This window comes from Bubalus kerabau, chromosome 3 (assembly GCF_029407905.1).
Source record: "Bubalus kerabau isolate K-KA32 ecotype Philippines breed swamp buffalo chromosome 3, PCC_UOA_SB_1v2, whole genome shotgun sequence".
NCBI lineage: Eukaryota > Metazoa > Chordata > Mammalia > Artiodactyla > Bovidae > Bubalus > Bubalus kerabau.
The window spans coordinates 40819892-40845663 of NC_073626.1; the positions used below are offsets into that span (position 1 = coordinate 40819892).

At 42.2% G+C, this 25772-nt stretch overlaps 1 protein-coding gene across 3 annotated transcripts in view; it reads right to left on the reverse strand.

Annotated features, from left to right (window-relative positions):
- The window catches only part of RNF8 (ring finger protein 8), a 37760-nt gene extending 14139 nt beyond the window's left edge, over positions 1 to 23621 (reverse strand). Inside the window, exons 1-3 of one of the 3 annotated variants that reach the window (XM_055571537.1) lie at positions 23329 to 23609; positions 12303 to 12431; positions 1325 to 2065 (exon numbers count right to left, since the gene is read on the reverse strand). In XM_055571537.1, the coding sequence (XP_055427512.1) occupies positions 1325 to 2065; positions 12303 to 12431; positions 23329 to 23439 (981 nt within the window). In that variant the 5' untranslated portion in view covers positions 23440 to 23609. Of the gene's footprint in view, positions 1 to 1324; positions 2066 to 12302; positions 12432 to 22979; positions 23075 to 23328 lie in introns of those variants that run through there. The other 2 variants (XM_055571539.1, XM_055571538.1) reach the window with 2 other exon arrangements.
- Between the last annotated feature and the right edge of the window lie 2151 nt (positions 23622 to 25772).

Genomic DNA, 25772 nt, shown 5'->3' on the forward strand with positions numbered 1-25772 from the left:
AATAAAGGACTAGATACACCTCACTATGAGCAATTTATATATGACCCTCTCATTCCTAGAGAAATTCCCTAAACGGGTCCTTTTTGCCTTTCTTTACCCTTTTAGTATGGAAAGATTTGACAGCTAGCTACATCTTGAAGCATGCCCAGAGCAGCCACAAATATTAATTAACAGTAATTCTTGTTATTGAACATATTAGCCTTTAAAGAGAGTTCTGCTCTGGTGAAGGTGTCATACACTAAATATGTAGAGATTAACCTCCCTCTATTAATTTCAAGAACCAGTCCAGGCTGGAAAAGGGCACCAAAAAAGTATACATAAACAAGCAATGTATACCCTGAGAAAGACCTACTTAATCCATGGCCTTTGCTAAGACCATCAGTTTCAGGGGATAGCAGAGCTTAGATGAAATCTATAAATTGTTCAGAAATAAGCCAACACAAGTGGTTGTTTCTTACCCTGAGTAAAGTAAAGGAAAGATAAAAGCTTATTCACTTCAATCCTGATTGGCCCTTCTTAATTCTAAGTCAACAAGGGGGAATTCTTGACATTCAGTCCTACCTGAGGAAGTGGTTGGGAGTAAATCACGTGGTTCTGGCCAGATGGGAACTGACATTTTGAGCAGAACCAGGATCAGCCCTAGCCAAGAAGCTCTGTGCAAGAGCTGATCAACTAAACAAATGACTCAGGGATGCAGACACATTTACCCTCACCTTGACACAGCTAAGACAGTCATTTTATCTACTGAAGAGGTAGACATCCTGTGGAAGGTAGTACTCAACCCAACAACTGAGTGATGGTGTACCTGCCCCTCCCATGCTGGCCACTCAGGACAGAAATAAACATTTTTCCCTTTCTAGCCTCCCACTTCCTAGGTTAGCTACAAGTAACAGGTGAATCAAGGGCAGAGTAACCAGCTGACCTCTACCTGCCTTGGGTACAGGAATTTGGCTTCGACCTCAGGGCAGAGGAAGATTACTCATGAAAACAACTAATACTTTAATTGGAGTGTACAGTAATTTGGCGGTATCTTGACCTTCATCCAGCCTCTCTCTAAATTCACCTCAGCTCTGAGATGCCTCAGCTTTTACAACCTCATGCATCTTGGCTGGTTCTGCCAGTCCACTTACCCCATGTTGGCAACCCAACTCTGGCTCCTGATCCAATCATCATGCAGACCTCAAAGTTTTCTGATCACATTACATCTCTTGTCCCTGGCACTAAACATATGGTCCCTGATCTAGAAACAGAGAGCTCTGGTCACAGGCTCACAGAGGGCCTGCCCACTGCAAGGGGCATCTTGTCCTTCCCTCCTGTGTGGTACCTCGAGATGCTGCTGCTCTTCCTGGATAGTCTTCTCGAGCTGCTCCACTCTGGCCTGCTGTTGGGCCTGCTCTGCACACAGCTGGGACTGTAAATCCTGCAGTTCCCGCTCCATTTTCACAATCTTCTTTGAGCTCCCTTTTTTGGTCTGCTTTTTCACATTCAGAACAGCCACCTGTTTTTCCTGCATCTGTGTTTTCAGCATTAGGATCCTGGACATGGTTACCCTAAACAGCTCTAAGCTGCTCTGAGATGCTGAAGGATTTGAAGCTTTCTTCTTCTTACGAAGAAGCTCTATAACTTTTGCAGGGCCTGGGTTAACATGAGCCCCTGTGGTCTTCCCACTTGGCTCAAAAGAAGTCAACTTAGGATCCAAATATTCAGAAGGTTGACTGGCCACTTTACCCTTCCCATGTGACTTCACTTGCTGAGCAGGTTCACAAGACAATTTACTTATTTTGGATTTCAAATTTGAGGGGCCTTCAGCTCCAGAACCCTCTAATTCATCCAAACTCAATTTCCTTTTAGTTCTCAAGCCCTTATTTTTTTCCATCATCTGGTCACTTTTGGGGGAAAGACAAGGATAAATCCTCTCCCAATCTTCTTCAGTAACTTCATATTCATACTCTGCATTCTCCTTATTTTCCAGAGGCACCCCAAGCTGGATGTGATCTCCTTTATGGATAGAATAGACCTTTAAAGGTTCTAGACGTTCTCTGTTCAGCCAGACACCATTCAGACTCTGGGGAAAGGGAAAGAAAGACAAAATAAGCTTCATGATTTTCCTCCTCTTAATTTTTCTCCTGCTGCTGCAAAACCTTCTGTCTTTTTAGGAAGAAAACACTTGAGAACAAATAGAAAGAAAAGAAAGGTTCATAAACCACCATTCTTAGAAACAGGACTCTTCAAACAGTGCTTTGGCTTATTACCTATATGACGTTCATGTCTTCAGAGAACTGCCTGTATAATAGGCAGGAATCACCTTATTACTGGAGGATGAATTTACTCAAATAAATGCAGTAGCATTAAAAACTGAAATCGAATAGCTCTACTGACATAAACTAGGGGCAAAGGGCCAAGACTAGAAAAACTGCTATTAGTAAAGGAAGTTGCATTCTAATGATGAGGTTCCAAGAAAGTCATGCAGGCACTATCTCTGCATGTGTATGACCCTTGAGCACATTGGGGAATTGAAAAAACACTCCCCAGAACTCATAAACCAAGAAAGAAAGTACCAACACCTACCACTGTGGTCAAATTGAAGGTGGGATCTGACCCAAATAACAACCCCAGAGAGGAGACCCAGGTTCAATCCCTGGGTCAGGAAGATCCCCTGGAGAAGGGAATGGTTATCTACTCCAGTATTCTTGCCTGGAGAATTCCATGGACAGAGGAGCCTGGCAGGCTACAGTTCATGGGGTCGCAAAGAGTTGGACATGACTGAGCAACTAACACTTTCACTTTCAAAGGGTAACAGAACATAGAGGTTAAGAGCCTGAGCGCTGGATTTATACAAACTTAGGTTCATAGCTCAAATGAACCACCTTGGGCTTCTTAATTGCATGGCCTTCAGCAATTTACTCTTTATGTATCAGTTTTGTCTGTAAAATAGTACAGTTCCTACCTCATACTGCTCCTGTGAGGAATGACTGAGATGATTCATGCAAAACACTTAGCACAGTGACTCGCATATAACAAATGCTCAATATTTACTTTTGTGGTTTAAATCATAGTGTGGAGATTAAGAGCATGAACCCTGAAGTCAGCCTGCCTGGGTTTGTAATCTGGCTCCATTACTTAACAGTTGCATGATTCAGGCAAGTTTCTTAACTTCTCTAGGCCCCAGTTGCCACATCTATCAAGTGGAAGATAATAACGGTCTCCCTCATGGTATTTGTGTGGATTTAATGAGATAACATGTGTAATATACTTAGAAAAGTACCTGGCACATGGTAAGCATTATGTAAGGGTATATGCAAGAGCTCACTACTATTTTCTGGCTCAGCTGATTTATTTACAAGCACTTCAACCCTATGCTCAGCATCTTGCAAGGTAAACATACTGAGTGCAAAAGCAGAAGATATGAAAACAACTTTTAGCAGCTGACTCTGGAAAGAAAAACACAAGGGCATATTTAAGCAAATGTGGGATTACATAGAACAGCCTATAAATGCAAAGGAATATCAAGTAGAGCTGAGTTAGCTAAGAGATGCTAAGTGGGGATGAAAGGTCCTAAAATAGACTTGAAGCAAATGCAGGATTTAAAGTTTAAAGAGACAAGTGGGCATTTTAACCCATATCAAGGACTTAACTTTGGGGGACAGGCCGGAGACGAAATTCACATCTGAACTGGGACTAAAGGTTATATTTATTAACAAAGGAGAGGAATGGAGACCAGAAGAATCAATTTGAAATTATACACAGGAAAACAGCCTCAGGGAAAGCAATATGACACAGGTGGCCACCTAATGCCAACATTTAAGAAAAACTCAAAGGCAAAGTCAAGGTTAATAAATAAAGAGGTTATAGGAGTAGCCTAAGACAAGAGAAAGCAAAGATTCCCTAAAAAGCGGGGGCAAACTCTTTAAGACCTTTGGCAGCCCTCCACTAGATCCTCTGCATTAACCTGCCTCCTTCAAAGCCCTTTAGGGCTGAAAAATAAGCTTTCAAAATTTTCCGATCACATTTTATCCTTGGATCCCTCTGTTTACCCATTAATCACTCCTTGGTGACACCTAGTGGTATAATTTGGACCAAAGGCCCAAATTGGGTTCGTTCACAAAGCGACTATAGAAAAGATGAAAACACCACGGCTATATAGGAACAATCAAGTATTGCCCAGGATATGATCTCAAATACAATGGTTTAAATAAATCAAACTCCTGTCAACACTTTCTTGATGCTGGTTTTCATAATCACCAGTTTGAATAATGTCAGCAGCAGCAAAGTAATAACCAAAGAAAAGCCTGCCCAATGTCTGAGTCATCAATGGAATAAGGGCGGAATAATCCTCAGCCCCTTAAATGCTAATTACTTCACTTGATGCTTAATCTCTGTCTAGAGTTTTAATCAGTTGTTGAGAACAGTGGAAATCCAAAGCCAAAAGCCAATGTTTCTGTGCAGTTCCCTAGATGATTTATGTAGCTCATAAATGGTTCTCAGCCCTAACCCTATAGAGTGAAATCACCTGGAAATGTTTAGAACAAATAGCAGTGCCTGAGTCTTATCTTCAGACTGAATTAATTGGTCTGAGATGGGAACGAGGCAACAGGATTTTTAAAGCCAGGTTTAGATGCAAACACCTTGTACAATCATATCAAGACACAAGGCACCTTTGCAGTCAACCCTTCACCCATTCCCAGGCATCTATCTACTCATCTGGTCTCTACATAGGTCTGCCTTTTCCAAATGTTGTATAAATGGAATCATACACAGTATGTACCCTTTGGAGTCTGGCTTCTTTTGCTTAGCATGATGATTCTGAGATGTGTCCACTTGGTTGCATTACAGTAGTCTGGTATTTTTATTGCTGAGTAGTACTCCAGAGTATGCATGTACCAGCTTGCTTCTCCATTCCCTAGTTGTTTCCTCCAGTTTTTGGTGATTATGAATAAAGCCACTAGAAACATTTAGGTACAAGTTTTATGAGAACATAAGTCCCTATTAATTTGGGGTAAATCCCTAGAAATAGAATCACTGGTTAAGTGATTAACTGTTTAACTCAAAGAAACTGCCAAACTGTTTTTCAAAGTGGTGGTACTATTTTGTTTCCTCACTTGCAGTGTTTAAGATTAAGAGTTCCAGTTATTCGGCATGCTCATCAGCACTTGGTAATGTATTATTTTAGCATTTCTAATAGGTGTACCAGTCAATATTTTAAAAAATTCTTTACTAGAACATAGCTACAAACATTAAAGGGTATATAAATCATAAATGTACAACTATATGAATATCACAAAGTGAACATTTCAGTGTAACTACCACAAGGTTTAAAAAAAAAAATCCCACATTATCAGCACCCCAGAAACATTCCTGTGCCTCCTCCTAGACACTAACCACACCCCTTGCTCCCTCTCATAAGGTGGCTACTAGCCTGGCTTAACATCACACATTAGCTTCGCCTAGTTTTGAATATTATATAAATGGCGTTCAGTTCAGTTCAGTCGCTCAGTCGTGTCTGACTCTTTGCAACCCCATGAACCGCAGCACACCAGGCCTCCCTGTCCATCACCAACTCCAGGAGTCCACCCAAACCCATGTCCATTGAGTCGGTGATGCCATCCAGCCATCTCATCCTCTGTCATCCTCTTCTCCTCCTGCCCTCAATCTTTCCCAGCATCAGGGTCTTTTCAAATGAGTCAGCTCTTCATATCAGGTGGCCAAAGTATCGGAGTTTCAGCTTCAATATCAGTCCTTCCAATGAATATTCAGGACTGATCTCCCTTAGGATGGACTGGTTGGATCTCCTTGTAGTCCAAGGGACCCTCAAGAGTCTTCTCCAACACCACAGTTCAAAAGCATCAATTCTTTGGCGCTCAGCTTTCTTTATAGTCCAATTCTCACATCCATACATGACTACTGGAAAAACCATAGCCTTGCCTAGATGAACCTTTGTTGACAAAGTAATATCTCTGCTTTTTAATATGCTGTCTAGGTTGGTCATAACTTTCCTTCCAAGGAGTGTCTTTTAATTTCATGGCTGCAATCACCATCTGCAGTGATTTTGGAGCCCAAAAAAACAAAGTCAGCCACTGTTTCCCCATCTATTTGCCATGAAGTGATAGGACCAGATGCCATGATCTTAGTTTTCTGAATGTTGATCTTTAAGCCAGCCTTTTCACTCTCCTCCTTCACTTTCATCAAAAGGCTCTTTAGTTCTTCACTTTCTGCCATAAGGGTGGTGTCATCTGCATATCTGAGGTTATTGATATTTCTCCCAGCAATCTTGATTCCAGCTTGTGCTTCATCCAGCCCGGCACTTCACATGTGCTCTGCATATAAGTTAAATAAGCAGAGTGACAATATACAGCCTTGACGTACTCCTTTCTCAATTTGGAACCACTCTATTGTTCCATGTCTGGTTCAAACTGTTGCTTCTTGACCGGCATACAGATTTCTCAGGAGGCAGGTCAGGTGGTCTGATATTCCCATCTTTTTCAGAATTTTCCAGTTTGTTGTGATCAACACAGTCAAAGGATTTAAGCTTAGTCAATAAAGCAGAAATAGATGTTTTCTGGAACTCTCTTGCATAAAAAAATTGCTTTTTCGATGATTCAATGGATGTTGGTAATTTGATCTCTGGTTTCTCTGCCTTTTCTAAATCCAGCTTGAACATCTGGAAGTTCACGGTTCACATACTGTTGAAGCCTGGCTTAGAGAATTTTGAGTATTACTTTGCTGGCGTGTGAGATGAGTGCAATCGTGCAGTAGTTTGAACACTCTTTGACATTGCCCTTCTTTGGATTAGAATGAAAACTGACCTTTTTCTAGTCCTGTGGCCACTGCTGAGTTTTCCAGATTTGCTGGCATAATTGAGTGCAGCACTTTAATAGCATCATCTTTTAGGATGTGAAATAAGCTCAACTGGGATTCCATTACCTCCACTAGCTTTGTTCGTAGTAAATGCTTCCTAAAGCCCACCTGACTTCGCATTCCAGGATGTCTGGCTCTAGATGAGTGATCACACCATTGTGGTTATCTAGGTCATGAAGATCTTTTTTGTATAGAAAGAGAGCAAGACCTAGCTGAGCAAGATCCAGTTTTTCCCACTGCCAGTCCCTCCCATGAGGAAGCTTACACAAGCCTTCAGCCTCATCCACCAGAGGGCAGACAGAAGAAAGATGAACCACAATCCTGCAGAGGCTAGAATGAAAATCACATCACAAAAAGTTAATCAGAATGAAAAAAACAGAGGGCTATGTATGCTCCAGATGAAGGGACAAAACCTCAGAAAAACAACTAAATGAAGTGGAGATTAGGCAACCTTCCAGAAAAAGAATTCAGAAGTGTGATAGTGAAGATCATCCAGGATCTTGGAAAAAGAACAGAGAAGATGCAAGTAATGTTTACCAAAGACCTAGAAAAACTAAAAACACAGGCAAACAGAGATGAACAATACATTAGAAGGAATCAACAGCAGAATAACTGAGGCAGGAGAATGGGAGATGTCTCACATCCATAAGACAGAATGGTGGAAATCACTACTGCAGAACAGAATATAGAAAAAAGAATGAAGAAAAATGAAGACAGCCTAAGAGACCTCTGAAAATGAAAAGTGAAACTGTTAGTTGCTCAGAGTCCCCTGGGACAACATTAAATGCAACAACATTTGCATTATAGAGATCCTAGAAAGAGAGAGAAAGAAAAGACCCAAAAAAATATTTTAAAAGATAATAGCTGAAAATTTCCCTAACATGGGAAAGGAAATAGTCAACCAAGTCCAGGAAGCATAAAGAGTCCCAGGCAGGATAAACCCAAGGAGGAACACACCAAGACACATAGTAATCAAAACTGACAAAAATTAAAGATAAAGATAAAATATTAAAAGCAACAGGAGAAAAATGACAACTAACAGACAAGGGAACTCCCCATCAGGTTATCAGCTGATTTTCTCAAAGAAACCCTATGAGCCAGAAGGGAATGGAATGATATATTTAAAGTGGTGAAAAGGAAGAACCTACAACCAAGAATACTCTACCCAGCCAGACTCTTGTTCAGGGAAAACCTAAAACCAAGAATAATACTTTACCCAGCAAGACTCTCGTTCAGATTTGACAGAGAAAGCAAAAGCCTTCCAGAGAAGCAAAAGTTAAAGAGAATTCAGCACGACCAAACCAGCTTTATTTGCAACAAATGGTAAACGAACTTCTCCAGGCAAGACACACAAGTCAGGGAAAAGACCTACACAAAATAAACCTGAAACAATTAAGAAAATGGCAATGGGATTATACATATTGAAAATTACCTTAAATGTAAATGAATTAAAATGCACCAACCAAAAGGCATAGACTGGCTGAGCAGATGAAAACATGTGCATGCACGCACGTCCACTTACTACATCACTCTGCCTGACCCCCCAAATTGTATGTAATTATTTTATATTGTTAGGTTAATCATGTTATCATTGTGACTTGCGATTGTAATGATCTTTTTTAAAAATATAAATTTATTTATTTTAATTGGAGGTTAATGTAATTATCTTTTATTTTTTGTCTGGCTATTGATTGTGAAAACTGATAAATATCTTCTACTATTGTAAAAAAGAAAAAGACAGTGAAGCAAACAAAAGTGAAAATGACAGGGCCCCTCAAAATATTCATGTTCATCATTTTGTAACATCCATCACAGCTTTACTCCACAATCTGAAGAGAAGAAAATATAAAACAAACATCTTTTCCCAAGGGGAAAAAAAAAAAATTCCATAGTTTATTTATCCATTCTACTGTTGAAAGATATTTGGGTTGCTTCCCTGGGAGTGAAAATATTGTGTGTGTGTGTGGTGTGTGTGTGCATGTGTGTGTGTGTGTGTGTGTGTATGTCAGAGCTTCCCAGATGGCTCAGTGGTAAAGAATCTATCTACCAATGCAGGAGACATGGGTTCAATCTCTGGGACGGGAGATCCCCTGGGGAAAGAAATGGCAACCCACTCCAGTCTTGCATGGGAAATCCCACGGACAGAGGAGCCTGGGAGCTACAATCCATGGGGTCACAAGAGTGGAACATGACTTAGCACTACACAACAACAATGTATGTATGTATGTATATACACATATATACATACACAACTTTAATAAATAATGACAAATAATTTTCCAAAATAGTTGTATCTATTTACATTTCTATCGAAAGACTACTTGGCTCCATACCTGTGTAAATATATGGCATCATTAAAATGCAATTACAGTTACTCTGACTACAGGGTGTGTCATGGTATTTCATTATGTATTTCACAGATCATTAAATGAAGCTGAACAATGTTTCATGGATACGGAACAATCGGACAGAATCTTTTGTGAAGTGCCTGGTTCTTGCCCATTTTTAAAACTGGGTTATCTTTCTTTTTCTTATTGATTTGGAGTTCTGTATACATCCAGTGGCTCAGATGGTAAAGAATCCGCCTGCAATGTAGGAGACCTGGGTTTGATCCCTGGGTTGGGAAGATCCCCTGGAGGAGGGCATGGCAACCCACTCCAGTATTCTTGCCTGGAGAAGCCGCATGGACAGAAGGGCCTAGTGGGCTGCAGTCCATGGGGTTGCAAAGAGTTGGACACAACTGAGCAACTAAGCGCACGCGCACACACACATCCATCCAAGTATAAGCCCTTCACTGATTATATCTTTAGCAAGTATCTTCCACTTTGAGCATGCTTTCACTCTCTTAATGATATATTTTGGTGAATGGAAATTCTTAATTTTAATGTGATACCATCAGTATTTTTATAAAGTATCCCATGTATGGGCAAAATTGGAAACAGTTGAGAACCACTGCTCTAGCTGCTTGCTGGGAGGCGGAAAGCTGCATTGCCCCAAGCAGCAAGGTTTGTTCAGACTCAAGTGTCCCCAGAAGGGGTTAACCTAGATCATCTCTAAGGTCCCCTTTCCAGTGCCAATTTCTATTCTGCTCACGGTGCCTTGCCAAGAGTGCTGAACCAATTTACTTAACATTTATGCTCTCCTTCAACACCATGCCAACTCAACTTAATCCTAGTGCAGGAAGATACTTTCTCCAACAGCTTAAATCTAGCAGTTTTATGCATGCAAAATGAGGCTGCTGGGCATGCCAGCAGGATACCTGTGATACTATGAATTATAATAAGAAATATATATTTGGTATTCATCCCCATTTCTAGCACATTGTTTCTAAAACCCTTGAAATTTCCTAAGTGGTCAGAGAGATCAAGGTATTCTTTGTTATGTTAATGAGGTGACTTTTGGAATGCCCCAGGGTCACCTACGAGGTCTGGCTGCCAGGGGAACCAATCCAGTGACTGGAGGGCTAGAACTCAGTCTATCTTAGTTAACATCAGATTTCAGTCCCACCCCTCAAGTCCTGGGAGGGGAGAGAGGCTAGAGGTTGATCATCACTGGCCAGTAATTCAATCAATTACACATATATAATAAAGTCTCCATAAAAACCCAAAAGGATGGGGTTTGAGCATGGAAGCTCTGTGTCTTTTCCCATATACAACCCTAAAGGAAATCAGTCCTGAATATTCATGGAAGGACTGATGCTGAAGCTCCAATACTTTGGCCACCTGATGCAAAGAAGTGACTCTTTGGAAAAGACCCTCATGCTGGGAAAGACTGAAGGCAGGAGGAGAAGGGGACGACAGAGGAAGAGATGGTTGGATGGCATCACTGACTCAATGGACATGAGTTTGAGCAAGCTCCAGGAGTTGGTGATGGACAGGGAAGCCTGGCATACTGTAGTCCATGGGGTCACAAAGAGTCGGACAGGACTGAGCGACTGAATTGAACTGATACATCTTTTTCATGAGGATGTTCACCTGTATCCCCGACCATATCCTTTTACAATAAACCGGTAAATGTAAGAAAACGTATTCCTGAGTTGTGAATCACTCTGAAGCTGATTAATTAAATCCAAAATGGGAGGTGGCCATGGGAACCTCTGATTTAACCAGTCAGCCAGAAGTACAGGTTAAAACCTGGACTTGCAACTGGCACCCAAAGTTCAAGGATAGGGTCCTTGGAACCTCCAACATATGTTAGTTAACCTGGGGTTGTGACTGGTGTCTGAAGTGGAAAGCAGTCTTGTGGGACTGAGCCCTCTATCTGTAGAATCTGATGCTATCTCAGGTAGACAGATGCGGGGTGGGGGAGGGAAATCCCCCACACCTGTTGGAAATGGTCTCAGAATCATCTTAATACCCTTCCTTCTAACAGGTATCTTTAAAATCCTTTCAACCAGAGCAGTGCAAAGTGGTGTCAAAAGACATTTCACACTTCCTAATCCTTAACTGGTTACAGTAGAATTTCTCTCACTTCACAATCTATATTTTCACTGTATTTGCACTTTAGATACAAATTTCACATATGCACTTTAGGTACTTTCTAATTGCTGGGTCTATACATTATTTCAACTTCCTTAGTATTTGTGGTTTTCAAATTTGTTTCAAGCAAAAAAAAAAAAAGTTAAGGAAGTCTTCCTTGGATTACAGCACTAATACACAAAACATGTTAGAAGTGAGGGAAGGGGTTTGCTGACAGAAAGGAGGTGGAAAGAGAAGGAGCAAATGTAGTCAGTTCAGCTCCTCCTGTTCCCCATGCCCTGAATCACAGGTGTACCCTAGAATCATCATCAGATTCCCAAGGTTTCTGGACCTTTGACTCACAAGAGACCAAACTCCCTGGTAACTTAGTTTCTGGAACAGGACCTATTGCCCCAACACAGGTATTTCTTTGCTGTTCAGTTGCTACCTCATGCTGCACTCTTTTGTGACCACATGGATTGCAGCCCCCAGGCTCCTCAGTCTGTGGGATTTCCCAAGCAAGAATACTGGAATGGGTTGCCATTTCCTTCTCCAGGGGATTTTCCTGACCCTGGGATGGAACGCTCATCTCCTGCATTGGCAGGTGGACTCTTTACCATTGAGCCACCAGGGAAGCCAAGATGTTCCTTACAAAGTAACTTATTTTGGCATAATCTAACCTCTGGCAGCATAGAGAAGTAGTCATCTCTGGGCAAGACAAGTAAGTAGCTATGGTAGAAGATGTATTTTTTAATCTTTTAATTTTGTACCATGTATTACCTTTAAGGAGGGGAAAAAACCCTAACCTAAAAATAAATAGGCAGGAGGGAGATTCAAGACGGAGGGGATATACATATACCTATGATTGATTCACATTGATATATGGCAGAAACCAACACAATATTGTAAAGCAATTATCCTCCAATTAAAAATAAATAAAATTTTTAAAAAATCCAATAAAAGTATCTAGGCTTCTCTGGATTACTGTACCTTGTTGTCCATAATTGTCCACTGGCCCTCAGCATTCTGTTTCAAAATACAGTGGTTTCGGGAAATCATCAGAGGGCAGATTTTTGATACCAACTGGTATGTAACACCAAATCCTCGCCCTACAGTCACCTAGGAAGATAACAACAAAGAGACACAATCAGCCACTGCACTGAAAAAGGAGATTCTTTACCGTCTTGTCAACCAGCAGTATTCACAAGTCTTGACTTATGAAACCAGACTCCCACGAAACCCAAATAGATTGTTGGCCACCTCCTCCTCCATTTGCCACTGGAGCCACTGAGTAGAAAAAGGCAAAAAGCTGTGATGAGATAGTTGAACAGAGTTAGCCATGGAGTATTAGGGTTGGTTAATGAGAGTCAATTCCTAGGCAGATTGATCAGAAGTCGGGGTCCCCAAAGAGGAGAAAGGGGTCTGGGGCTCTCGAAGCAGAGACAGGGGTCTAGGGTTCTCGAGGAGGAGGAAAGGACAAACTTTTTTTTCCCTTACATTCCTTAGTCTTAGTCACATAAAACATTTTTTCCTTTAAGCCCAGAACTGATGATTATACAACAAACAACTCAGTTTAAACTCCGTACTAAGGATTATGTAACAACAACTATCCTGCTTGAGGACAGTTTCTCCTTCCTGAAAACCTTCTGGCTAATCCTGTTATCTTAAAATGTAAATTATGGGAGTAGGTCTAGTAAGATCTTTACAACCTTGAGACATTCTTTTGATTCATTATTTTAATAACTAGTTAAAAAGTATATACTCCCTTGCTAACACTTGGGAAAGGGGTTTCTCCATCCCCCTCTGACATCTATGTAGAAGCTTTCCTGTCCCTTTTCACTTTAATAAAACTCTGCTGTACAAAAGCTCTTGAGTGATCAAACCTGGTCCCTGGTCCTGAAGTTAAATCTTCAGATTCTGAAAGGCCGCTCATAGGATGGAGGATTCCTTTCTACACACCCCCATCAACTAGTCTTAAACACTGCCAAGAACTATAGCTTCTATACAAGACAGTCTCTCCAATTTTTTAATGGCTCTGACTTGGCCTCTTTCTTCCTATAAATTCCATTCTTTGACCCAGGCTCTGCTCTGGGCACCACCAGAAAAATCTCCAATCTCCCCTTTTCACATGGCAGCTATGAAGTATCTATTGAATCTTCCCTTTTCTTGACCCTGTGTTTCCAATTACTTCGACGTAACTCCATGGCATAGGTTTGAGTCTTTCTGCCATCCTATGGGTCTGTGAAGAGACCCTTGGTTTATTTTTATTCCTGGATGCCACATCAAGAAAAATAAACCTAATTTTTATTACACAGCTGGATGCAAGTATCACTTTCCCAGTCCTAGATATTATCACTGGAGCATATAAAATGCATTGGCTTTCATAGCAGATATATCGCACTGTCAATGTATCCTTAGGCTTAGGAATAATCAGATTTCTTGGTCTAATCCTCCCCTGAAAGAAAGAAGGAAAGTAAGCTGAGCACCAAAGAATTGATGCTTTTGAACTGTGGTACTGGAGAAAACTCAAGAGTCCCTTGGACTGCAAGACGACCAAACCAGTCAATCCTAAAGGAAATCAGTCCTTTAGGAAATATTCATAGAAGGACTGATGCTGAAGCTGAAACTCCAATACTTTGGCCACTTGATTCAAAGAACTGACTCATTGGAAAAGACCTTGATGCTGGAAAAGATTGAAGGCAGGAGGAGAAGGGGATGACAGAGGATGAGATGGTTGGATGGCATCACTGACTTAATGGACCAGAGTTTGAGCAAGTTCCGGGAGTTGGTTGATGGACAGGGAAGCCTGGAGTGCTGCAGTCCATGGGGTCAAAAAGAGTTGGACATGACTGAGTGACTGAACTGAACCCTCCCCTAAGAACTTTTATGCTAAATCATGTCTCTTCTATCCTGAATTTGACTAGTTGGATTCCAGTGCAGGACCAATTGATTCCTATTAAATTTCATCTTGTTAGTTCAGCCTATCATGAGCTTGTCAAGACCTTTCTAAATTTTTCATCTGCCATCAGACATACTCAGTATCTCTTCCAGCTTTGAGTCACCCATCAAATTGATATGATGCCCTCTGTACCTTCATTCAAGACACAAATAAAAAGATTAAAATAGGCTGCAACCAAAGGCAAAGCTCTCAGGACAGCCTAGTAAACATTCTACCACACAATTCAGCGCTCGCCTTCAACAGTTATGAAACCAAAGTCGCTCAGTCGTGTCTGACTCTTTGTGACCCCATGGACTATACAGTCCATGGAATTCTCCAGGCCAGAATACTGGAGTGGGTAGCCATGACCTTCTCCAGAGGATCTTCCCAACCCAGGGATCGAACCCAGGTCTCCCGCATTGCAGGCAGCTTCTTTACCAGTTGAGCCATCCCTAGTGTCTCAAGAGGGTAAAGCATCTGCCTGCAGTGCAGGAGACCTGGGTTCGATCCCTGGGTGGGGAAGATCCTCTGGAGAAGGAAATGGCAACCCACTCCAGTACTCTTACCTAAAAAACGCCATGGACGGAGAAGTCTGGTAGGCTACAGTCCATGGAGTCACAGTCAGACAATACTCAGTGACTTCACTTTCAACAGTTATAGTTCAACCAAAAGATGAAAAAGTCCTGATTTTCCATTTTATCCATAAGGACAGGTTGCAATGAAGTCCCAGTTCACATCTAACATATTTTTTTTGACAAACCAGTCGAGTTCATAATAACCCTGTGAAGGAAGGAAATAAGATTCTTCTGGAATCCAGATCGCAGAATTTGCTGCTTTTTCTTCTTGGTACACAAGTCACCTCTTTAATGATCTATAACCCCAACCTTACCTGGGAATATTAAGCCAAATAGTCTGTGGTTTTCTAAAAGCTGCCCCTTTTGTTCCTTTTGAAATTCTTTCAAAATCATGCCTGTCCTCAGTCCCTCAAAAACCACCACAGCTCTTTGCCCCAATCTATTCCTCCCCACAAACTCTCATCTCAGTAACTCACACAACCACCCAACCCACTGCTTAGCCTCAAACCCAGGAGCCATCCATGTCCCTCATCCGGATCCACATTCAAATCATCAGCAAAATCTACTGGCTGTAATTCAAATATGCCATAAATCTGTTCACTTCTATCAGTGGCCTCTATCTTAATCCAAACCACACTGCTTCCTCTAGTTACGCTGTTTTTGCTCCTGTGCTAGCCCCCATTCTTTACACAGTAGCTAGAGTAGTAATATAAAAACCTTAAACCAGGTCTTCCCCTTTCTTAAAATTCTCCTTCCTTCCACAGTCTCTAAGGCGCTCAATGTCCTAACTCCTATCTCTTCAGTTTATCTCACATCATGGTTAGAAACACTGACTTCTACCTGAGGGTATTTTCACCTGTCTCCTCTGATTAGAACATTCTTCTTCCAAACGTTTGCATGGGCTCCTTCCCATCTTTCAAGTTTCAGCTCCTCAGAGGCCTAACCCTGATTACCTGATCTAAAGTTGCTGCCTGCTCCTTCCCTCGCCATTGCATCCCTTCACATTATTAGCATGTGCTTACCACAATCCAAAATTACCTTGCTTGTTTCACTTATTTTTGTCTACTTTTATTTTTCTAAATTTATATTTAGAATTTAAATTTCATGAGCAGGGACCTTATCCATCTTGTGTACCACAGTATTTCTGTACTCCTTAGAGCTTCTTTCTACTCAGTAAATATTTGTGAATAAATGGAAGAATAAAGAGATCTTGCTTATGGGTCCTCCTGGATTCCAGGAGATGGGTGTTTTTTAGGTCAGAAGTTGGAAAATGGGTTATTACCACTGGAAACCACGGAGCAGCAGGCAGGAACCTTACAAATCTGACTTGTTTGCCTTTAAAATGTAGTGATCACCTCAACCAAAATCCTGAGTCTGAAGTTTCTCAATGTTTTGACAGTTTGCCAGAAATTAATTATAGAAGTTCCTCTGAACACACATATCCTTTAAAAATGGAATGTTAAGGATTTATCTGTCATCCATATTCAATAAGAATTTCCATTTAGGTAGCTTTATTTCTAGCAAGAAAGTATTCAATATTCCACTTTAATATTTGAGGGGAGACAGACTGAAATTATGGGTAGCCTGGAGAAAATAATACAAAAAAGGGAATAATGAATGCTTTTTCTGAAATTGCCTATGAACTCTGAATCCAGGAAGAGAAGGAAACACTTTTTTGTCTTTCCCTTCACTATCTGGTCCTAGAATATACCCTGATATACTGATAATTCATCTACACCATGGTCAGAGTCTGCATGAGCTTATCTGAATATCCAGCATCATTCATAACATAAAACTAAATTTCCCAAGGGAACTGAATGCCAACAAACTATCAACTAACGGCTATGGGTTGTTCTCATTTACAAAGTTGTGCCAGCCTCTTTACTTACTGACAGTATTAGTCTACAAGTTAATCCTGTCCTTACCCACCTGCTGGGGTCCAGCCCTGGCTGATCCAAGGTATTCAAAGGAGAGACGCGTAGGCAACCTATTTATTTAAATATTCATCAAAGATATAATGAGTAATAGAATGAGGATAGCTCAGTGAGGAAATTCAGTGGAGAAAAGAGGCTGAAATAAGGATAGCTCAGTGAGGAAATTCAGTGGAGAAAAGAGGCTGAATAATTCAGCCAGAAGGTGAGAGAAAGAACGACATGGGGAGACCAAGTTTCAGTGAACAAGGCCCGCACTTTATTTTTCAAAGTAGTTTTTATACCTTAAGTTATGCATAGAGGATAATGGGGGAAGGGGTAGAGTCATGCAGTAAGCCAGGCTTTCTTCCTGCAAACTTATCATATGCAAAAGTTTAGGTGATTTGCATCATCTTCTGGCCCAGAGGCCTGTTAACATTTTAAGACCCTTTCTTCAGAAAACTTATTTTTCTCTAAAGGTGATTGGTCAGGAGCCACCCTCCAAAAGCATTAGATAAAGTTGCATTCCTATAGGGTAAAGGTGTGGTGGGCTATAACAAGTAAAAGAATTAACTCAAGGGTCCAAGGTTACAAACATTGAGGCTACTACTTACATTTCTATACACCCATTATATCAATCAATACACTGCCAAGGACACAGTAGGTAAGGGATATGGAGACTTAGCAGCAAACATTGGCCCAACAAGTGAAAAACCCTTCACCAATACAATTTCTAATCAATCTTTTAACTACTCAAAGGAATCGGTGTTTAGACAGTTTAGAACATCTCCTGCCTCTCACAGTTGGGAGGCTCTGAACAACAACATGTGGCCGGAAAAACCTATTCAGGCAGGCTAGAGGATTTCCAAAGGAGTTTGTAGGTTGAAACACTGTCACACCCAGGAATTATTAACTGGAGCTGTAAGCTAACTCTTTTTTCAGAGAGCGGTAGTGGGGGACAGCCCCCCGTAAAGTCAGAGGTATAGGTAAAAGCACAAAGCAGAAAGTAGGCAGACTCTGGTTTTGGGGGTAGATGCTCGAGAATTTCCAGGGGGACTCCTGAGGCTCGATCCCGCCTTTGCATATGCTGAGCCTCCTTCCTCATGACCTTTGCCACGGGCGGAGTTCCTCACACTGGCTCCCGGCAGTGATAGAATTCCAGTTGAGCTATTCCAGATCCTGAAAGATGATGCTGTGGAAAGTGCTGCACTCAATATGCAATATGCACTCAATATGCAATATGACGGCTCCCAGCACCCACCTTTACTAATGCTTTCCTCCTAGGCATGACTCCTGCATGCGTGTATGCTAAGTTGCTTCAGTTGTGTCCGACTCTGCAACCCTATGGGCTGTAGCCTACCAGGCTCCTCTGTCCTTGGGATTCTCCAGTAAGAATACTGGCATGGGTTGCCATGCCCTTCTCCAGGGGATCTCCCAGACCCAGGGATCAAACCAGCGTCTCCTGCGACTCCTGCATTGCAGGCAGATACCACTGAGCCACCGGAGAAGCCCAGGCATGACTCCTACTGTATCCCAAATGACCATCAACTCCTCTTGGATGATCCTTTCCCTTTTAACAACCCTCTTAGGGCTTCCCTGGTGGCTCAGCTGATAAAGAATCTGCCTGTAATGTGGGAAACCTGGGTTCAATCCCTGGGTTGGGAAGATCCCCTGAAGAAGGGAATGGCTACCCACTCCAGTATTCTGGCCTGGAGAATTTCATGGACTGTATAATCCATGGGGTCACAAAGAGTTAGACACAACTGAGTGACTTTCACTTTCACTAGGGTAAAGAGCTTCGTGAAAACCAAATACAAGAGAAGAAAAAAAGAAAAATGAAGATACTATGGTTTTCCTCAAAGGCATAGATATTTATAGGGCCTGGGAACTAGCTAATTTGCAATACGTCTATCTGTTTTTCTACCAAGCTCTCTGGATTGGTTTAAGAAAGTTAAAGACACCCATTCAGGCAGACAATTTGCTACAGTATTTCCTTCAGTGAAATGAGAGGAACTTTCATTATTACAGCTGAGACTTTGGGGGAACTGGGAAGGCAAGAAACTGACCTTACTCTGCTGTTGTAACTGAACGGTATCAGCATACCTCCTAAAATCTTGTGTGCACCATCCTGTGCTATGGTTTGGGGACTGTTACAATTAGCAAGACATCAGGTCTTGGCTTTGACTCAAGCTCTGCTCATACACACTGCATGCTGTGTACAAACCATTTCCTAAGATCCGACCTGCAGACAGCCAGGCCTATGAGGAGAGTCCCATTAGAGGTAGCCTCACAAAAAATTATCCAGTAGTTTAAAATTTGTATAGGAGCACTTTATAGTCCCCTTGCCCTTGCTGCAGAGTCTTTAACTCTTTCCGCCTGCACCCTCCCCAAGACTCTCAGTACTACCAAGCTATTCAGAAGCAATGAATTAATGCATCACAACTGAAATTTTTTCTTTTTTTTAATGGGGGTGGGGAAAGTTGGGTGGGCTGTGCAGCATGTGGAATCTTAGTTTCCCAACCAGGGATGGAACCCGTGCCCCATGCATTTGAAGGGCAGAGTGTTAACCACTGGACAGTCAGGTAAGTCCCCATGGCAACTGAATCTTAAAGAATGAATTAACATGACTACTAAATTCCTTATAGGGTTGTGTGTGGGTGTGGTACACGTGCAGGGCTTGCATTAAGTGATGTACGTGAAAGTTTGGCCCTACAGAAAATAAGGTATAGTTACTATTATGCAGGTGTTAGTATCGTCATTTGTTAAACTTCCCCAAAGTAGGGAGACTTCCCTGGTGGCCCAGTGATTAAGAATCTGCCTTGCAATGCAGGGGATGTGGGTTCGATCCCTGGTAGGGGAACTAAGATCCCACATGCTGTGGAGTAACTAAGCCTGCACACCACAACTACTGAGCCCACACGCCACAATGAAAGATCCTGCATGATGCAGTGAAGATCCTGCATACCATAACTAAGATCAAATAAATGAATTAATTAAAAAAAAAAAACCTTCCCCAAAGTATATGCTTTTGGAAAGGGCCATGCAGGGAAGGTCAATGCTCTCAAACTGAAAGAAAGAAGGCCTAATGTGGACTTTTAGGCACTGATAACATGGAGAGAGAGAGATCTGAGGGCACAGGTTATCTTCCGGGTGTTCCTCAATTCACAGCATACAAGTAATCCTTTATAATCACCAAATCTAGCAACATTTAAGGCTGAACTTGAATGCCTCCTGACTGTTCTTAGGATGTTGTTGTTCAGTTGCTAAATCATGTCTGACTCTTTGAGATCCCATGAACTACAGCGTGCCAGGCTTCCTTGTCCTTCACTATCTTCTGGAATTTGCTCAAACTCATCGATTGAGTCGGTAATGCTATCCAACCATCTCACCCTCTGTTGCTCCACCTCCTGCTCTCAATCTTTCCCAGCATCAAGGTCTTTTCTAAGGAGTTAGTTCTTTTGCATCAGGTGGTCAAAGTATTGGTGCTTCAGCATTAGTCCTTCTAATGAATATTCATGGTTGATTTCCTTTAGGATTTACTGGTTTGATCTTGCAGTCTAAGGGACTCTCAAGAGTCTTTTCAGAGAAGGCAATACCAACCCACTCCAGTACTCTTGCCTGGAGAATCCCATGGATGGAGGAGCCTGGTAGGCTGCAGTCCATAAGGTCGCTAAGAGTCAGACATGACTCGCGACTTCACTTTCACTTTTCACTTTCACGAATCGGAGAAAGAAATGACAACCCACTCCAGTATTCTTGCCTGGAGAATAACAGGAATGGCGGAGCCTGGTGGGCTGCCGTCTATGGGGTCGAAGTGACCTAGCAGCAGCGGCAGCAAGAGTCTTCTCCAACACCACAATTTGAAAGCATCAATTCTATGGCACTCAGACTACTTTATGATCCAAATCTCACATCTGTACATGACTACTGGAAAAACCATAGTTTTAACTATATGGACTTTTCTGGCAAAGTGATGTCCCTGCTTTTTAATACGTTGTCTAGGTTTGTCACAGCTTTCTTTTCAAGGAGCAAGCATCTTTCAATTTCACAATTGCAGTCACAATCCACAGTGATTTTGGAGCCCAAGAAAATAAAATGTGTTACTGTTTCCACTTTATCTCCATCTACTTGCCATCAAGTGATGGGACTGGATGCCACGATCTTAGTTTTTTGAATGCTGAGCTTTAAGCCAGTTTTTTCACTCTCCTCTTCACTTTCATCAAGAGGCTCTTTAGTTCTTCGCTTTCTGCCATTAGAGTGATATCATCTGCATATCTGAGGTTACTTCTAGCAAACTTGATTCTAGCTTGTGATTCATCCAGCCCAGCATTTTCCATGATGTACTCTGCATATAAGTTAAATAAGCAAGGTGATGATATACAGCCTTGATGTACTACTTTCCCAATTTTGTATCAGTCTGTTGTTTCATGTCAGGTTCTAACTGTTGCTTCTTGACCTGCACGTAGGATTCTCAAGAGACAGGTAAGGTGGTCTGGTATTTCCATCTCTTTAAGAATTTCCCACAGTTCATTGTGATCCACACAGTCAAAGGCTTTAGTGTAGTCAATGAATCAGAAATAGATGTTTTTCTGGAATTCCCTTGTTTTCTCTGTGATCCAACAGATGCAGGAAATTTGATCTCTTGTTCCTCTGCCTTTTCTAAATTTACCTGGTACATGTGGAAGTTCTCAGTTCATGTACTGCTGAAGGATTTTGAGCATTACCTTGCTAGCATGTGAAATGAGTGCAACTGTACAGTAGTTTGAACATTCTCTGGCATTGTCCTTTGGGACCGGAATGAAAACTAACTTTTTTCAGTCCTGTGGCGGCTGCTGACTTTTCCAAATTTGCTGACATACTGAGTGCAGCACTTTTACAACATCATCTCTTAGGATTTGAAATAGCTCAGCTGGAACTCTGTCACATCTACTGGCTTTGTTTGTAGTAATGCTTCCTAATGCCCACTTGACTTCACACTCCAGGATGTCTGGCTTTAGGTTAGTGACCACACCGTTGTGGTTATCCGGGTCATTAAGACCTTTTTTGTCTAGTTCTTCTGTGTATTCTTGCCACCTCTTCTTAATCTCTTCTGTTAGGTCCTTACTGTTTCTGTCCTTTATCGTGCCCATCTGGACATGAAATGTTCCCCTTGACATTTCCAATTTTCTTGAGAAGATCTCTAGTCTTTCCGATTCTATTGTTTTACTCTATTTCTTTGCACTGATCACTTAAGAAGGCTTTCTTATCTCTCCTTGCTATTCTCTGGAACTTCGCATTCAGTTGGGTGTTTCCCTTTCTCCCTTGCCTTTTGGTTCTCTCCTTTTCTCACCTATTTGTAAAGCCTTCTCAGACAACCGTGCTGCCTTCTTTTCCTTAATACTAAATAAACCACAGCTTGGCAGTTGATTAGCCTCTGCATGGATGTTCTCAAATTGCTTCATTGTATAAAATCCTTTCCCCATTCAAGCAGTGAACTCTTTGAGAGTAGAAGTCATTATTTATCCCTCTCTTACTATACCAAACAATGTAAGTACTCAATAAATACCCAAGAGACTGAACCGAGATTACCTAACTTATAGGAAAATTTTAATTAAACATACAAAATTACCTAAAGACTTCTTTGTCCTTCACACAAATGTTTCCAAAACCAAAACGGCTCCCAGTCACCCCAAAATGGTGCCTGATCTAGCCATCCTTTCCAAGTAGACTGCATTCTCTCTTCCCGCTCTCTCCCATCATCCTCTGTAAAACCACCACCACAGGCCTAGCGGCCCCCAACTGAAACTGTGCCTCACCTCTCAAGTGTCTTTGTTTTGCATTTATGACAGCACCAGAGAACGTCATAAACGGCCTCTGGAGAGAATTCTCATATTTTTGAAGCCCTACCCCAACCTATGAGGTGCCAATGGGCTGTACCAAGACTCACAGAATTGTGGCCCACATCAAAGCGTCAATTCTCATGAACTGGTAAAGAAAAAGACACTTTTACGTTAAAGCCTGGGTATTTTAAGGGACACTACCCCAAACTCGCAATCGTTTTCAAAATAAACTCGAGAAAGTTTCCTCTCTCAGCAGTCCTCCGAGCTTCCCCCTCAGACCCCGGGCGGCTCCATGACTCTCGGAAGTCCGGGCAGCTCCGCCTCCCAGTTCCGCCACCCGAGCGGGCGCCGTCGCGCTCCGTGAGACCCACAGTCGCCTCCTTTCCCCTCGAAACCCCAGCAGTCCTCACAGTCTCTACGCTCACCTTTCACTCTGCCCCTCGACCAGGCTCCTTCCCCCAACCCAGACACCTGGCCCAGCTCGGCCCTTGGGCCTAGGGCGCTGTCCAAGGGGCCATCTTTTCTCCCGCACGGCCCTATTTCCCCCGGACACCTCCCACCTGAGACCGCCCCCCCGCCCCCACCCCCCGCCTCCAAACACCTAGCACCAGGTGCCTTTCTCCGTTCCCTTCTCCAGGATCCACCCCTCACCGCTCTCCTCTACTTCTCCCACCTCCTCCTTCCGGTTCATCCCTCCCGCCCGGACGCAAGGCCACCCTGGGACCCCACCCTCCAAACCCCTTCCCTCGCCTCAAGAAGACCTCTCCCGCTCACCTCGTTGCCATCCTCCAGCAGCAGCCACTCGGTGTTCATCCCCACTCGCCGCAAGCACCAGCTCCGTTCACCCGCGCGGCCTTCCGTGACCAGGGAGCCGGGATCCCCCATAGTCCACTCGGACCAGGGTCGCAGTCAGCACAAGGCGAGACCCTGACGTGGGTTCCCGCCGCCTCTCGGCTTCCTCGCGGGCGCCATACCTATACCACAGACAGAAGCAGTCGCTACGGTCTCACGATCGTTGTGAATGTTCGCTTGGGCTCCGCCCCCAGCCCGCCCCCGCCAGCAAGCGGGAGTCACTGCGCCTGCGCGAGAGGAGGGCGCTAGGCGGCCGGTGGCCCAGGTGAGGGTGATGTAGGCCAGGTGAGGGTGGTCTAGCCCAAGGTGTGGCATTTGCCCCCCCACCCCCGCCCCAGGCACTCTAATGCTCCTGTCACACCTGGCCCACCCTTTGTAGAACCCTTACCCCAGTCTTGGCCTCCACAAACTGGAGTCTCTTCTTACTTTCCCTCCTTTTTAAAAATTTTGCTTTATAACGCTTTCTAAGTTATTTAAAATTATGACCTACTATTAAACAACTTTTAACTTGTGATGTTTTAAATCTATTAAAGTTGCTTTAAATAGCACCTCTTTTGCACCATCTCCTTTAACTATTTTTTTTAACTTAGACTGAAAAAAAATATTAAAAAAAAAAAGAAAGGAAACCCTTGGCAGCATAGTGGTTAGGATTCCTCACTTTCACTGACACAGGGTAGCGCAGTTCAGTCCCTCGTTGGGGAATCAAGATCCTGCCAAAAAAAAAAAAAAATCCTGCAAGCGTAGCCGGTCGACTCACCCTTTCCCCGCCACTCTCCCCGCACTGCCCCCCACCCCCGCAAAAAAAAGTATAAAAAAAACTTAGACCTTATTAGGCAAACCTATCTAGGCAGAAAGCAGTTACCTGCTGCTAAGTGTGGAAGCCAGGGGGCTGAATGCAAATAGACTTGAGAGAATTTTCGGAGGTGATAGAATTGTTCTAAAACTGGATTGTGGTATACACTGGAACATAATATCGTACATCAGTTATATTTCAATTAAAAATAAGTAAATAAGTGAAAATGAAACTGGATTGTAGTGATGAGTATAAATTTACTGCAAAATCCTTGAAGCATGCATTTCTGATGGATTTTTTTTTAATTTATTGACATATAGTTGATTTACAATATTGTGTTAATTTCTGCTGCACAACAAAGTGACTCAGTTATACATATATATTCTTTCCCATTATGATTTATCACAGGATACTGAATATAGATTCCTGTGCTATAGAGTAGGACCATGTGATTTATTCTATATATAGTAGTTTGCAGTTGCACATCCCAAACTTCTAATTTCTCTCTCTCCCTACCCTTCCTCTTTGGTAACCATAAGTTTGTTTTCTAAGTCTGTGAATCTGTTTCTGTTTTGTAAACATTTGTGTGTTTTTTTTAGATTCCAATAAAAGTGATATCATATGGTATTTGTCTTTCTCTTTCTGACTTACTTCACTTAATATGATAATCTCTAGTTTCACCATGTTGCTGCAAATGGCATTATTTCATTCTTTTTATGCCTTAGTAATATTCTATTGCATATATATATACACCACATCTTCTTTATCCACCAATGGATGAATTTTATGGTGTGTGAATTATCCTCAACAAAGCTATTAATTAAAAAACAAACAACTTTAGACTCTTTCCTTTGATTCTCCAGCATAGTCTGGTAACTGCTCCCTGTAGTAACTACGTCTGTTAATAACTCAATGCCCCCTTTCATCTTTTAATTTTTCGGTATGTGGTTAACAATTTTCTTAAATTCTGTTGGCAGAAAATATGTATACTAAATAATGAATCATACAAAATGAGATAGTAAATGGCTAACACATATTGGCCTTTTATACAGTTCATGAGATTCTCATGGCAAGTATACTGGGGTGGTTTGCCTTTCTCTCCTCCAGTGGATCATATTTTGTCAGAACTCTCCTCTGGGACCTGTCCATCTTGGGTAGCCCTACATAGCATGGCTCATAGGTTCGTTGAGTTATGGCAAGCCCTTTCACCATGACCAGGCAGTGAAGGAACTAGAGATCAAATTACCAACATTCGCTGGATCATAGAGAAAGCTAGGGAATTCCAGAAAAACATCTACCTCTGTTTCATCAACTACGCTAAAGCCTTTGACTGTGTGGATCATAATAAACTGTGGAAAGCTCTTAGAGAGATGGGCATACCTGACCATCTTACATGTCTCCTGAGAAACCTGTATGTGGGTCAAGAAGCAACAGTTAGAACCCTATATGGAACAACTGATTGGTTCAAGATTGAGAAAGGAGTACAACAGGGCTGTCTGCTGTTAGCCTGTTTGTTTAATCTATACATTGAGCACATCATGAGAAATGCTGGGCTGGATGAGTTAGAAGCTGG